The sequence below is a fragment of the Paramormyrops kingsleyae genome, chromosome 25 (genome assembly GCF_048594095.1).
Source record: "Paramormyrops kingsleyae isolate MSU_618 chromosome 25, PKINGS_0.4, whole genome shotgun sequence".
In the NCBI taxonomy this organism is placed as follows: Eukaryota; Metazoa; Chordata; class Actinopteri; order Osteoglossiformes; family Mormyridae; genus Paramormyrops; species Paramormyrops kingsleyae.
In genome coordinates this window covers 32,306,096-32,318,630 of record NC_132821.1, presented here as the reverse complement: position 1 = coordinate 32,318,630, position 12,535 = coordinate 32,306,096, and the positions used below count along the sequence as shown (strand labels likewise).

Genomic DNA, 12,535 nt, shown 5'->3' with positions numbered 1-12,535 from the left:
TCATTTATATATCCAGTCTATTTCTAGTTGCATGTCTCCATTTACTGGCAGAGATACAATCCGCTACTTTCTCAGCTTCATGCATTGATCTGTGTCCGTGTTGGCCACGTGTCTGTGAAGGAATTCGTTTTCTTTATAATCCCAGGTAGTGAAATAATATTTTTCAAGTCAAAGTAAACTTTATTGTAATCTCTGCTATATACAGTACAGCAGGGTTATTCAACTCACGGTCCTCGAGGTCCGAGCACTGCTGGTTTTCCAGCCTTCCTTTACCTGTCAGTCAGGTGTGAAGCCTCTGACCAATCAGAATCAGTAATTATTAAACAACTACCTGGGGGAACTGAAAACACAGCCTGGATTTGGAATCGAGGTCCAGAGTTGAAGAACCCTGCATTACAGTATACAGAGAGACAAGATGACGTGGCTCCAGGTTAAAAACAGTACAAAGAACAAATAGGTCACAAAGAATAAGTAATATTCTCAGTGGCCAAAATCCATAATACACCCCAAAGTTATAAATGGCTCCCTCATTCCGGCCCCGTAATTGTGAATATTTAAACCCCACAATTACCCTATTTACATAAAAATGAGCCTCCCTTAGTGTAGGTCTTTATTAACGAAACAAGCATTTCTCTCCCTTTGGTCCTTGGTATAACTGCTACCAGATCTTCCAGATGTCATGGAACTTCCGCTTCCATCAACAGACAGATTTTAGTCATCAGATTTAGTTACTTACAGAAGATTAAGCTTCTTATCAGGGTATATCTGAGTGATCCTTCCCATCAGCCAAGAACTTCATGGAGCCCCTGGATCCAGTAGGACTACAATATCTCCAACTGTGAAACCACAAATTTCTTTGTGGTTTCACCCACTTCTGCCTCTCCTGGAGCAATGGTAAGTACTCCTTCACCCAGCGCTTCCAAAAGAGATCAGACATGAACTGCACTTGTCTCCATCTTTCCCTGACATACAAGTCCTCCCCTTTGAACAACCCAGGAGGGAGGGAGTGGCTTAAACTTGATTCTGAACTAGCTGAGCAGTGATGTTATTTTGCTGTTGCATAAAATCATACAGTGTAGACCAGGGGTGGCCAATCTTATCCACAAAGGGCCGGTGTGTTTGCGGGTTTTCACTGCAACTCCCTAATTAGATTACTAATTAGAGGAGTGATTGCCTGAAGAGTCCTCACACCTGAGTTTGAACAGCTGACCTACAGGTTATCCCAAAAACCTGCATACACACCGGCCCTTTGCGGATAAGATTGGCCACCCCTGGTGTAGACTGTTCACTATGACCAAGAGAAGTATGCTGATGTGACTGTGATTGCACATGTGAACTCTTGTGAGGGCAATGTCTTAACTCCCTCTGATGAAAGATTGTATGGGTCCTGGAGCATTCTCACGCACTCCAGATCTATACACAGATGGTGCACAAGACACTGAGGGTAAGAAATTATTTCCCTTTCAGCCTTAGCCTTTAAACGTACAGAAGAAACACTAGAAGAATTTGAATGAATGGAAGAATGACCTTTATACTGAGATCCTTTACTTGAAACATTAGAAATACTGTCTTCTGGTTTTATATCTGTATCGATTACTAAGGACAGTATATCAAGATCTTCATTATCCTTAAATGAACCAGCATCAAACAACAATTGCTCCACTTCACTTTTAAATTAATTTCCTTAATTTTCTGTGCAAACCAACTTTGTTGCCTTTCATTTTCGATATCTATCATTGGCATTTCCATCCACGTATTGTGGGCTTCTATTGCCTCTTTACTCAGCACGGAATATTTCATTAAATACTTCTGCACATTGGTCACTGAGTGAGACGTCATTTCTCCCGACAGAAGCTGATTTATTTTTTGTTTAATTTGGTTAACCTGCATGAATTTGGATTTCAGGTTTTTTTTTTTTTTAAGGTTTTCACAAAGCAACGCCATTTCCTTTGATGTCAACTTCCTGGTACGTTTTCCCTAATTCATCAACAGCGATCTTTGCTCCAGCACCAGCATTAATATCTATTTCACTCAGAGCCACGCCAGCAGCGGTCTCGGAAGATAGCTGTTCTCCTTCCATACTCGTACGCATCAAACTAAACTATGTTCAGTGATATACTGTCCGACAGCACGCACAACACAGCACCCCTAATAATTTAAGCGTTGGCACCTTTATCATCAAACAGCACAGCAAACTCCAAGCGATGCGTCAACACCACGACCAAGGCTCCAATTCCGTCAGCGACAACAGGTGAAAGTTTACTCACCAAGCTTGGATATTTCTTCTGGAGATTAGTAACGTAAGGACCGCAAGCACATTAATCCAGGCTGCGAAGTTCCGCGACAGACAACAAGCCGTTTCCAATAGCGATGGTTGCCTTCCAATTCGAGCCAGTCTTCTTTTCCGTTGTATTGTCCAAACGGTATCCTCCTGATGAAGGGTTCTTACTTATGTAAAGGCTTTCCTGTAAGTCTCAGAGTGGATGGCCAAGTGTTCTCAACGCGTAGCTTTTAATGACCAATGTCCAATTAAGCTGTCTCTGCAACTGGGTGATGTCCCCGTTTATTCCAAACCTTCGGTTGACATAAAAAGAACCTTTTGCTTTAACATACCACACTTGTGCTGTATAATGTGCTGGCGGCGTGCTGTTTGTGCCATGCTTTCTTACAGGAGCTACGGTGAGAACCATGTTCCCTCCGCCATCCTCCCGTCCAACTACATACCCATGGGGATCAAACCACCCCATGCAATACACCCCTCAGTGGACAAAATCCATAATACACCCCAAAGTTATAAATGGCTCCTATTGTTATACTTATACTGTATTCTTCTTGTCTGCGTGTCTATTTGTGATTGCACAGTCGCAATGTGAGCAATTTCCTCCGTGATTAATAGTCTTATGACTCTGATTCAGAAAACCCTTTTTATGGAGGGGTGTTCCTGTTCCTTAACACGATGTCGTATGACCCAATGAAAACGATGAGGGGTGTTTCTGTTCGTTGGGACTTGACGTCGTATGATCCAAAGGTGTTTTTATCAATTGTCACACTTCCGTCGTAGCTCAACATGGCATGGTCTGTTCAGGACTGCGTTCTTCGAGCTCTAGATGGCCTCAGCGCAGACAATTTTCAACGATTTAAGATGAAACTGTGCGAAACGAGAGAAATCATGTTTGGCCAGATTGAGAATGAGTCTAAAGTGGATGTCACACAAAGAATAGTAAGTGTATTTACCGAAGCTAGAGCCGTGAACCACGCTGCGGACGTGCTGAGAGCCATTGGCCTGAACGGAGATGCGGAGAAGCTGGAGACGGAAGGTAATGACTGTAAATGGAGAAGTGTGTGAAGAGATTTACCGAGTTTTAAATTAAGTTTACTTAGATGAAAGGAGAAATATGTCTCAGTCATCTACAACAGTACACTGTCGGTTTAAAAAAAAGCAGATTAATATGTACACGTTACGGTGCCCGAGTGCCGGGTTTTGAAGGTTTCCCTGGGTCAACTGTATTGAAATGGGGGATTATGGGGGTTGGCGTCGCTGTTTAATTAAGGGGAATTTATTTGGGTAGAGTTTAGCGCAGGAGTCTCAAACTCCGGTCCTGGAGAGCTACTATCCAGTAGGTTTTCTATCCTACTTGGCTTCTGATGAGCCACACCTGGCCCTGGTATTTACTTGATCAGAAGCCAGGTAGGATTGAAAACCGACTGGTTTAGCGTATACGGGTTTGTAAGGCGTTAATATGTTTAAGGAAAATATCTTATTCATTAAATAAAGAACGACACAAATACGTTTTATGTGAACGTATAACGTGCTGGTATATAAATAATATTTTTCATTAAAACAAAATCTACTGGCATATGGATTAAAGCGATGATATTGTGTTTTAGGTGCCGGAGTCGGTGGTGCAGGGCTCCGATGAATCCGGAAGAGACAAGAGAGGAGGACGGGACTTAAAGGTACGTTGACTTTGGTGAGATTTTAACAATAGATACAGTTATTTGGATTAATTGTAAATTTCAAAGGCATAGTCAGTACTTGAGTACTTTAAAACTATTTTGTGACATTGGTACTGCTATTAATTTGCATGTTTTCTTCCATACTAGGGCGACATTTTTTTTTTTTTACAGGCACAGGAGTGATCTGACCCGCAGGCTCGCCCTGGTGGCTCCAATGGGTTGAATTAAAAGCTACGTGCGTATTACGTCACAGTTTATGCGTATCGGCCATTTTACCAGGTAATGTCGAAGATGTAGCACGTTCCACAGATGCCTATGTTTCTTTTCAATGTTAGAAAAAGTTTCTTATAAACAATGTGTAGTAAGTGCTCTGGACTATAAAAAGTTGTATTCTGTTCAGCCAAAAGGGGTTGAGCCATTTCTTCATAAGTTAACCATAAAATATAATTAGTCATGCAGTGAAGCACAATAACACTCAAAATGTGTGTATTTCCCACTTTGTATTACAGTGGGGTGTTTAGGATGCACAAACTCAAAGAAACCTTTTTTAGATGTACGTTCAAAAAGCAAAAACAGAGGCTGTGTAATATGCAACATCAGGTTCACCAGTCGGCTCTCCATTTTACACAGACTCGGTGGTAAAAAACTACGTTTAGCTGATACAGATTTAATTTTGTGCTTAGGAACAAAAGTAGCTACCCTGATTTATCACTAATGAAGACTCCCATATCCTCCTGAGACCCAAAGAAAAAAGTGTCCTTCAGTTTTAGGTTATTTGTCTTTGGAGGAAATAAGACATCTTACAATTTAGATTTTTTCAAATTTATTTTTATTTCTAATTTCACAGCATGTTCTCTTTAGTGTACAACAGGAATAAATGTTTCCTTACATCAGTGAAAAGAGATGCAAAAACAAAATGTCCACTACAATGGACATAAATGAATGGGTGGGGTCTCAGGAGGATATATGATGAACCACAAGATGCCACTGCCTGAGCATGCCTGTTTAAAGTAACTAGAATGCCACTTGCTACAGCAGGCTAGCAAGTTAATTCACAAGCTCTACAGCACAGCACTGCGGTTTGCTAATCATTCTATTTCTATTCTATTTAAGTCTAAGCCTAGTGATGAAGGTTCTTAAAATGACATTTTAATAAGTATTTTCAATACTTATTAAAGTATTTTGTTACAAATTACATAAGATTTTTTCCGTTCAACAAAATACAAATTACAAAATACTCAAAAGTAAATAAATGCGTAGCTTAAATACATTTAATTGAAATACTGTCCATTTCTGCCTGCAAGGAAGTGCTCAGAATGGACATACCACTTCCTAACAGTACCGTCATTCAATTTCTTTCTATTGATGGCTTTTAGGGACAGTAGTGGCTTAACGCTTAGGGAAGCACACTTGTAATTGAAAGATTGCAGGTTCAAATCCCCGACCAGTAAAGCACCACTGAGGTACCCTGAGCAAGGTACCGTCCCCAAGCACTGCTCCCTGGGCGCTGAATTAGCTGCCCCCTGCTGTGTCACATATGGGTTAAATGCAGAGAACACATTTTGTTGTGTGCTGTGCTGTGGTGAGTCAACAATGACCACTGAACCACAAATTCTAAATTTAGCCAAGCTTTCCATCATCTTTCCGGTAGTTCTTTGGTTTCTTTGCCTTGATTTTTACAAACCAAAGGTATAGGAAAGAAACACAGATTTGAGTTTTTCTTGCTACTGTTACCACTCATTCCCTGGTAAAATGGTTGGCGCCTCAGTTTCATTTATACGTACTTTGGACAATGACCTAAGTTTTTAATACAACCCATTTTAGACCAGCTTTTTCAATGTGGATTCATGAAGCATGAAATGTACATGGTAATTTGTGATGGGAAAAGCTCCTTCAAGCAAATGAGGATGCAAAAAGTTGTCATCCCTGGAAACAGAGATGCTAAACATGAGCTCTTTAGGATGTTAGAGAAATATCTAATGGCGGAGAAACTGTCATACTGTGTCTTTTCCTGTTCATTATCTCAGGTACTGAAACTGTTTATTCCTTTTATTAAAGCCCAAATGTCAGCTAATACCAATGTGCTGGAGACAATTGACAGATGATACATATCAGATGAAGTCCTTCAATACTGAAACGTGCCAAAGAAATTATTGTTTTACGGAAGATTATTTACCACTGTATAACATTGAGGATGTGATCATGAGGATGCTATTTAAAAGCATGCTAATTATAACACCATGATGTAATCATCACAGAGTAATCAATAAAGTATATATGTGCACATTAATCTTTGCCTCAGCGTTTCTGTTAGCCTCGTTTGTATGAATATGCACCTTAGTTAGCACTGCAGCTTATCACTGTGTTGAAGGCTGTATTAGGATGAACTCGCGGATGATTACGTCGCCCACGTAGTATGTAAATTGCTTAGATTAATAAGCGTTGCTCACTGTCCCTCATATGAGGTGGATTGATTACTTGAAATTCAGATACATTGTCCATGATTCACCCATAATATTATTGTGCCAGGGTTGAACTGCATAAACGTGTTTTTTTTACTGATTATTTGTATAACTTGTGTTTCATGAATAACTTGTTTCTTATAAAAGAGGCCAGGATGCTTCGCTAGTCGTAAAAATTCCTGTCCTGGGAAATTAATTCTGTTTAAAGACACTAATCCTGTTATTTCTGACTTACGGGATGCTTACGCTGTTGAAAAGATGCTTACTTTGTTTTTCTAAGGGGTTCTTCCTAAGGAGGAGAATAAGTGGCTCCATATCTTGCACAGGCATGTGAGATGCTTATCTCATCCTCAAGGAAAGGGGAGGATCAGTATGCGGGAAGCCAAAGAGTACTTATCCTGTCTTCAGGAAACAGAGGATGCTTATCTTGTTTAGGAGGGTCGGGGAGGCATTGAGCAAGCAGCAATACCCGGACAGAAGTGGGAATTGGAGAACGCATTGCCTGAGGGGAGGGGTGAGCCTGGCCAGCTTGCCCCCTGCACTCATGCAGCGCCCAATTCAGTATAAAGGAAGGGGGAGACCCCAGTACTGACCGGAGCTCAGCCGTGGAATAAAGCGCACTTCACCTGGATTTCTCGGGACTCACATGTTGGTCTCCTGCCAGGACTGAAAAGGGCTCCCCAGTCCATGTGTGAAGGTGGGTGATGATGGCACGTCCGAGTGTAAATAGCTCTGCAACTGCTTATGCCTTTCATTGGTTCTTGGAAGTAATTATCACCGATTGTGATAATGATTTGCATCTTCTTCCTTCTTTTCTCTCTCTCTCTCTCTCTCTCTCTCTCTCTCTCTCTCTATATATATATATATATATATATATATATATATATATATATATATATATATATTAGTGTGTGTGTGTCTTTGCACCTATTGTTATTGGCTATGATATATAATACTATTTGATATCCCTTGTAGTACGAGGTTATTTTGCATTGCTTTCGGCACAATATCTTGGTACTGATGTTAATGCAAGGTTATTTTGTATTACTTATTAAAGTGTTTTTGAGTGAACCTAAGCGTGCCTGTTTGTTCCTTCGAGAGCTTTATATCCCCCTCACATCGTTTTAATACAAAGGCCAAGACAGGGAAAATGGTGGAGACGTATAGGTGTGTGGAATACCCGAACCCCTGTATGGAGAAAGGGTAATAAAGGCGAATGGTCCAGGAAAGATGATGCTTGGGATGTCCCCTGTGACAAAGGTCTTGATAAGAGATAGGAGAAGTGCATATGAAGGAGTGTAATTCAGCGTGGGACACACGCCTGTGCAGTGTCCAGTCTTGGATGCACCCTATGTGGATACAATAAAAAATTGACTTTGAAAGTCTACACAAGTGGCTCCTGACTCCTGATTGACTCACAGAGTCAATAACCACAAGAGTTTCATTTTAACAAGTTGTAGGTGATAAATGAATACAACATGCTCTGCATGCGTGACAAACGTTGGGAAGACTGCCTTATTTTGGAGTCTGTCTTGATTTGATAACGCCTATATAGGTTAATCTGGATTGACTAAACAAATAAAACGTGACACTAGATACATACAGGCTATTATGGAGATCTGTTACTCATGCAATGCAAAGCAGAGATGTGTATGCAACTGCTTTGAAACTTAAAGACCCAAAAAAAAGATTTGTTACCTGACCTAAAGATCCAAGTGGCTTTTAAAAAAACCCCAACAAAACTCTATTTTACTATTATGTTAATAATGCTAAACCAAATTAGTGTATTTGGAGTAGAACATGGTATGGAACAGCTCTTTCTCAGTTGATCTTTTCTGTTTCTGAATAATGAAATTCGTGAATGAATGCCTGGTGGATTTTATTGCTCTATATGTGTGATCAGTTTCATCAAAGTGCTTTAATGTTTCATATGTCATGAGAGTGTTGCCAAACTGCCCATATGTTTGACTATGTGAGTGAATGGTGTGTGAGTGTATGACTGATAGAGCGGGGTTGGGGCCCCATCCTGGGTTATTCCCTGCCTTGTGCCTGTAACTGTCAGTGTGCCCTGTGAGGGGTTGGGGCCCCATCCTGGGTTATTCCCTGCCTTGTGCCTGTAGCTGTGAGTGTGTCTGTGAGGGGTTGGCGGCCCATCCTGGGTTATTCCCTGCCTTGTGCCTGTAACTGTCAGTGTGCCCTGTGAGGGGTTGGGGCCCCATCCTGGGTTATTCCCTGCCTTGTGCCTGTAGCTGTGAGTGTGTCTGTGAGGGGTTGGCGGCCCATCCTGAGTTATTCCCTGCCTTGTGCCTGCAGCTGTGAGTGTGCTCTGTGAGGGGTTGGGGCCCCATCCTGGGTTATTCCCTGCCTTGTGCCTGTAACTGTCAGTGTGCCCTGTGAGGGGTTGGGGCCCCATCCTGGGTTATTCCCTGCCTTGTGCCTGTAGCTTCTGGGATAGACTCCAGAGCCCTGCAGCCCTGTGTAGGAGCAGTGGTTATGAAACATGGATGGGTGGATAAATCACAGTCACATTGGACATTTTATACGGTTCCCATTGTCTATTAATCCAAGTGAACTAAATATATGTTAATCAAAAACATTAAACTCACATGATGCACTTCATATTAAAAACTATATGCAGGTATATGAGCACAAGGCATTTCTCCTCCCTCAAAGAATGACATTATACAGCCACACAAATCACCAGGTTGGCAGCCAGGGGGCGCCGTGGCTCACAGCGGAGGCCCTACAGCTTCAGCTCCTTCGGCATGGGCTCTCCCCACAGCCCGGCCAGCAGGTTGCTGGCTGCCAGAGCGGACATGGCGTTACGTGTGGCGTAGGAGGCGCTGGCGATGTGGGGAAGGATCACTGCAAGGCAAGCGTGTAAGAGGTGTAAGGAGAACATGGAGAACACGTTAAAGACAAGCGTGTAAGGGGTGTGAGGAGCACATAGAGAACACGTTAAAGACAAGCGTGTAAGGGGTGTGAGGAGCACACGGAGAACACGTTAAAGACAAGCGTGTAAGGGGTGTGAGGAGCACACGGAGAACACGTTAAAGACAAGCGTGTAAGGGGTGTGAGGAGCACACGGAGAACACGTTAAAGACAAGCGTGTAAGGGGTGTGAGGAGCACACGGAGAACACGTTAAAGACAAGCGTGTAAGGGGTGTGAGGAGCACACGGAGAACACGTTAAAGACAAGCGTGTAAGGGGTGTGAGAAGCACACAGAGAACACGATAAAGACAAGCGTGTAAGGGGTTTGAGGAGCACACGGAGAACAAGTTAAAGACAAACATGTAAGGGGTGTGAGGAGCACACGGAGAACACGTTAAAGACAAGCGTGTAAGGGGTGTGAGCAGCACACGGAGAACAAGTTAAAGACAAGCGTGTAAGGGGTGTGAGGAGCACACGGAGAACACGTTAAAGACAAGCGTGTAAGTGGTGTGAGGAGCACACGGAGAAAAAGTTAAAGACAAGCGTGTAAGGGGTGTGAGGAGCACACGGAGAACACGTTAAAGACAAGCGTGTAAGGGGTGTGAGGAGCACACGGAGAACACGTTAAACTACACAGACAGGAATATGAAAGATTCATCTCTCACCGCAGTTTTTCAGCTTGAAGAGGGGGTGGTCCGTGGGCAGCGGTTCTGGTGTGGTGACATCCAATCCGGCCGCTGCAATCTGACCGGTGGACAGAGCCTCCAGCAGGTCCTCCTGGTTCACCACCCCTCCTCTGGAAACAGGGGTAAAGGGGAACAGGTGTCTGACAAACCAAGACAGCTTTTCTTTTATTTGAACAGAACAGCCGATGAGGATGCCTTGGTGTGGAGCCTCTGTGAAATCATTCTAAATACTTGTCATTATTTACTGTAGAAAAACAATGGAATGAACGATCTTTTGCCTTCAAGCCACTAAAAACATACTGTATGTGACTATTTTTATAATTTTATGCTCATGATTACCGGCTGGTGTTGATGAAGATGGCGTTGCTCTTCATCTGAGAAAACAGCTTCCTGTTGCAGATACCCTGTGTCTCCGGGGTGAGCGCGCAGCAAATTGTCAAGAAGTCTGACTCTTTAGCTAGCTGCTCCAGCGATACTGCAATCAAGAAATGCAGTCAGAGGAAGCATTTACATTGTGAAAAATGACATCCAGGCATTAAACTCTCAAAATAAGACTACATGGATGAATGAATGTGAATGATGAGCTCACCATACTCCGCGTTTATCTGACTGGCCAGTTCCGGTCTTGGTGTAACATCTGTGTAAATGAACTTCTTCACTTTGAAGGGCTTCAGTCGCTCAGCAATAGCCAGCCCTAATATATGTCAGTAACAAAAGCAACTGTTTTATGCTTCTGTAGACCAACAGTTATTTCTCCTGTGAGTCGAACACAAATGTACAGTGCCGTGTAGAAGTCTTAGGCAGTAAAGGAAAATGATGCTTTTGCGTAAGTAAACTCCTAGTTTTTCCTATTACTTACCTTCTTTTTTCACTCCCTTCAGATCTCTTTTGTGTGCTTATCTTTTATCCTTCATGTATTCGTAGGACTGATCTCTCTGGCTACCAAACTCCCTAGACCTGTGACCTCCACTATAAGTACTGCCTACCGATATCCGTTCTGCCCGATCTCTCTAATAAACTCCCCTTTCCCCGCATACTGGGTTTCCAAGCTTCTGTGCTTGACACCATATAAATAAATTCAGACTTTTCTTACCACAATGTCAAAATAAAAGTTGTTTTCCAATGAGTAGGGGTTACTTACCGATCCTGCCCAGTCCCAGGATTCCCACAGTGCTGTTGGCCAGCTCATAACCACACAGCCACATGGTCCTCCAAGTACCCCAGCCACCACTGAGGAGAGGCGGACAAAAAACTGACAAATGACTTTGAGATCCAGTCTGGGATTGTCAATACAACTAGAAACACGGGCCCAGTATGACAACACGCCATCCTTACTGGGCTTATCAGTTGTGTTACTTAAGAGAGGGCAGGGAAGGAGTACAGGCGGTGTCACCTACGTTTTGGCCTCATGGGTGGCCTCTATAAGACGCCGGGACGTGGTCAGCAGCAGGGCTATGGTGAGTTCTGCCACCGCATCAGTCAGGACATCCGGCGTGTGGCCCAGACGGATTCCCCTGCAGGGATATGAGCATTGAGTGAAGCCCTCTGACATCTAACCCGAAACGTCACTGACGCAGGCTGGGATAGAGAAGCACCATCTCCACAGACCTCTTCTTTATCTCGTCCAGGGAGATGTGATCGAATCCCACAGACATTGTGCTCAGCACTTTAAGGTTGGGCCCTGTAAAGAAACACATCAGGTTTGGATGGTGTCTCCCATCTGTATGTGTCCTTAGGGGAGGCCAGAGCTCAGCTCTGATACCTGCAGTGTCCAGCAATTCAGCATCAATCTGCTCTGTCAGCATGCAGAGCAGGCCGTCCACCCCCTTCACCTTTTCCAGCAGCTCGGAGCGAGGAACAGGGTCATCTGAATCCCAAAGTTCAAATTCCACTCTGAGACAGGTGCAAAAAACTTAGATATCTATCAGGCATAACAAGGACAAAGAACAACAAATAGCTATAGTCTATACATATACAAGTAAGATCGACTGAGGAAACTTTGGTTTACAGTATTAATCATAATCAATTAATATTTTTAATAAATAACATGCATATTTACTATTCAAAGCAAATTAAACATTTTAGGCAGAATTAGACCTATACTTTTTAGAGGTCTACGATTAAAGACACAATTTTTCTGAATGCAACACAATCTTATTTTCCAGTAATTACCTTTAAGCTATTTCAAAATACGCAAATTTAAAAACATGACATTAACAGCACATTAAAAATCTATAGATGCCTTAATCATGGCTGTGATACTAACTGTCCAGACTGGCGAAGTATCTTCAGTCCCTCTGGTGGCACCTTACGGGTAACATAAACCCGGGGTAAGGTGGACTTCGCACGCTGCATAGCGTCCAGCCTGCCGTGGGCGCCGACTGCGATCTGCTGGAGACTACGGAGCGATATGCGGCTATTCCACATCGCCGGGGGGTGAGGCGCTACTGAGCGGGGGGACGGAGTGAAAATCCCGTTTAACAGGGACCTCAGAAAGT

At 43.0% G+C, this 12,535-nt stretch overlaps 1 protein-coding gene and 1 long non-coding RNA gene across 6 annotated transcripts in view; one reads left to right on the top strand and one right to left on the bottom strand.

Moving 5' to 3' along the window:
• Positions 1–5,049, top strand: part of LOC140582687 (uncharacterized) — a 5,656-nt gene extending 607 nt beyond the window's left edge. Inside the window, exons 2-5 of one of the 3 annotated variants that reach the window (XR_011985499.1) lie at positions 666–1,444; positions 1,924–3,317; positions 3,889–3,957; positions 4,105–5,049. This is a non-coding gene — a long non-coding RNA (uncharacterized lncRNA). Of the gene's footprint in view, positions 1–665; positions 3,318–3,888; positions 3,958–4,104 lie in introns of all 3 variants that reach the window. The other 2 variants (XR_011985500.1, XR_011985498.1) reach the window with 2 other exon arrangements.
• Positions 1–12,535, bottom strand: part of grhprb (glyoxylate reductase/hydroxypyruvate reductase b) — a 27,779-nt gene extending 15,244 nt beyond the window's left edge. For 2 of the 3 annotated variants that reach the window (XM_072706944.1, XM_072706943.1), the window contains exons 1-2: positions 12,304–12,535; positions 11,800–11,930 (exon numbers count right to left, since the gene is read on the bottom strand). In XM_072706944.1, the coding sequence (XP_072563045.1) occupies positions 11,800–11,930; positions 12,304–12,464 (292 nt within the window). In that variant the 5' untranslated portion in view covers positions 12,465–12,535. Of the gene's footprint in view, positions 1–8,936; positions 9,285–10,016; positions 10,148–10,376; positions 10,513–10,626; positions 10,732–11,178; positions 11,268–11,434; positions 11,552–11,645; positions 11,719–11,799; positions 11,931–12,303 lie in introns of those variants that run through there. The other variant, XM_072706942.1, reaches the window with a different exon arrangement.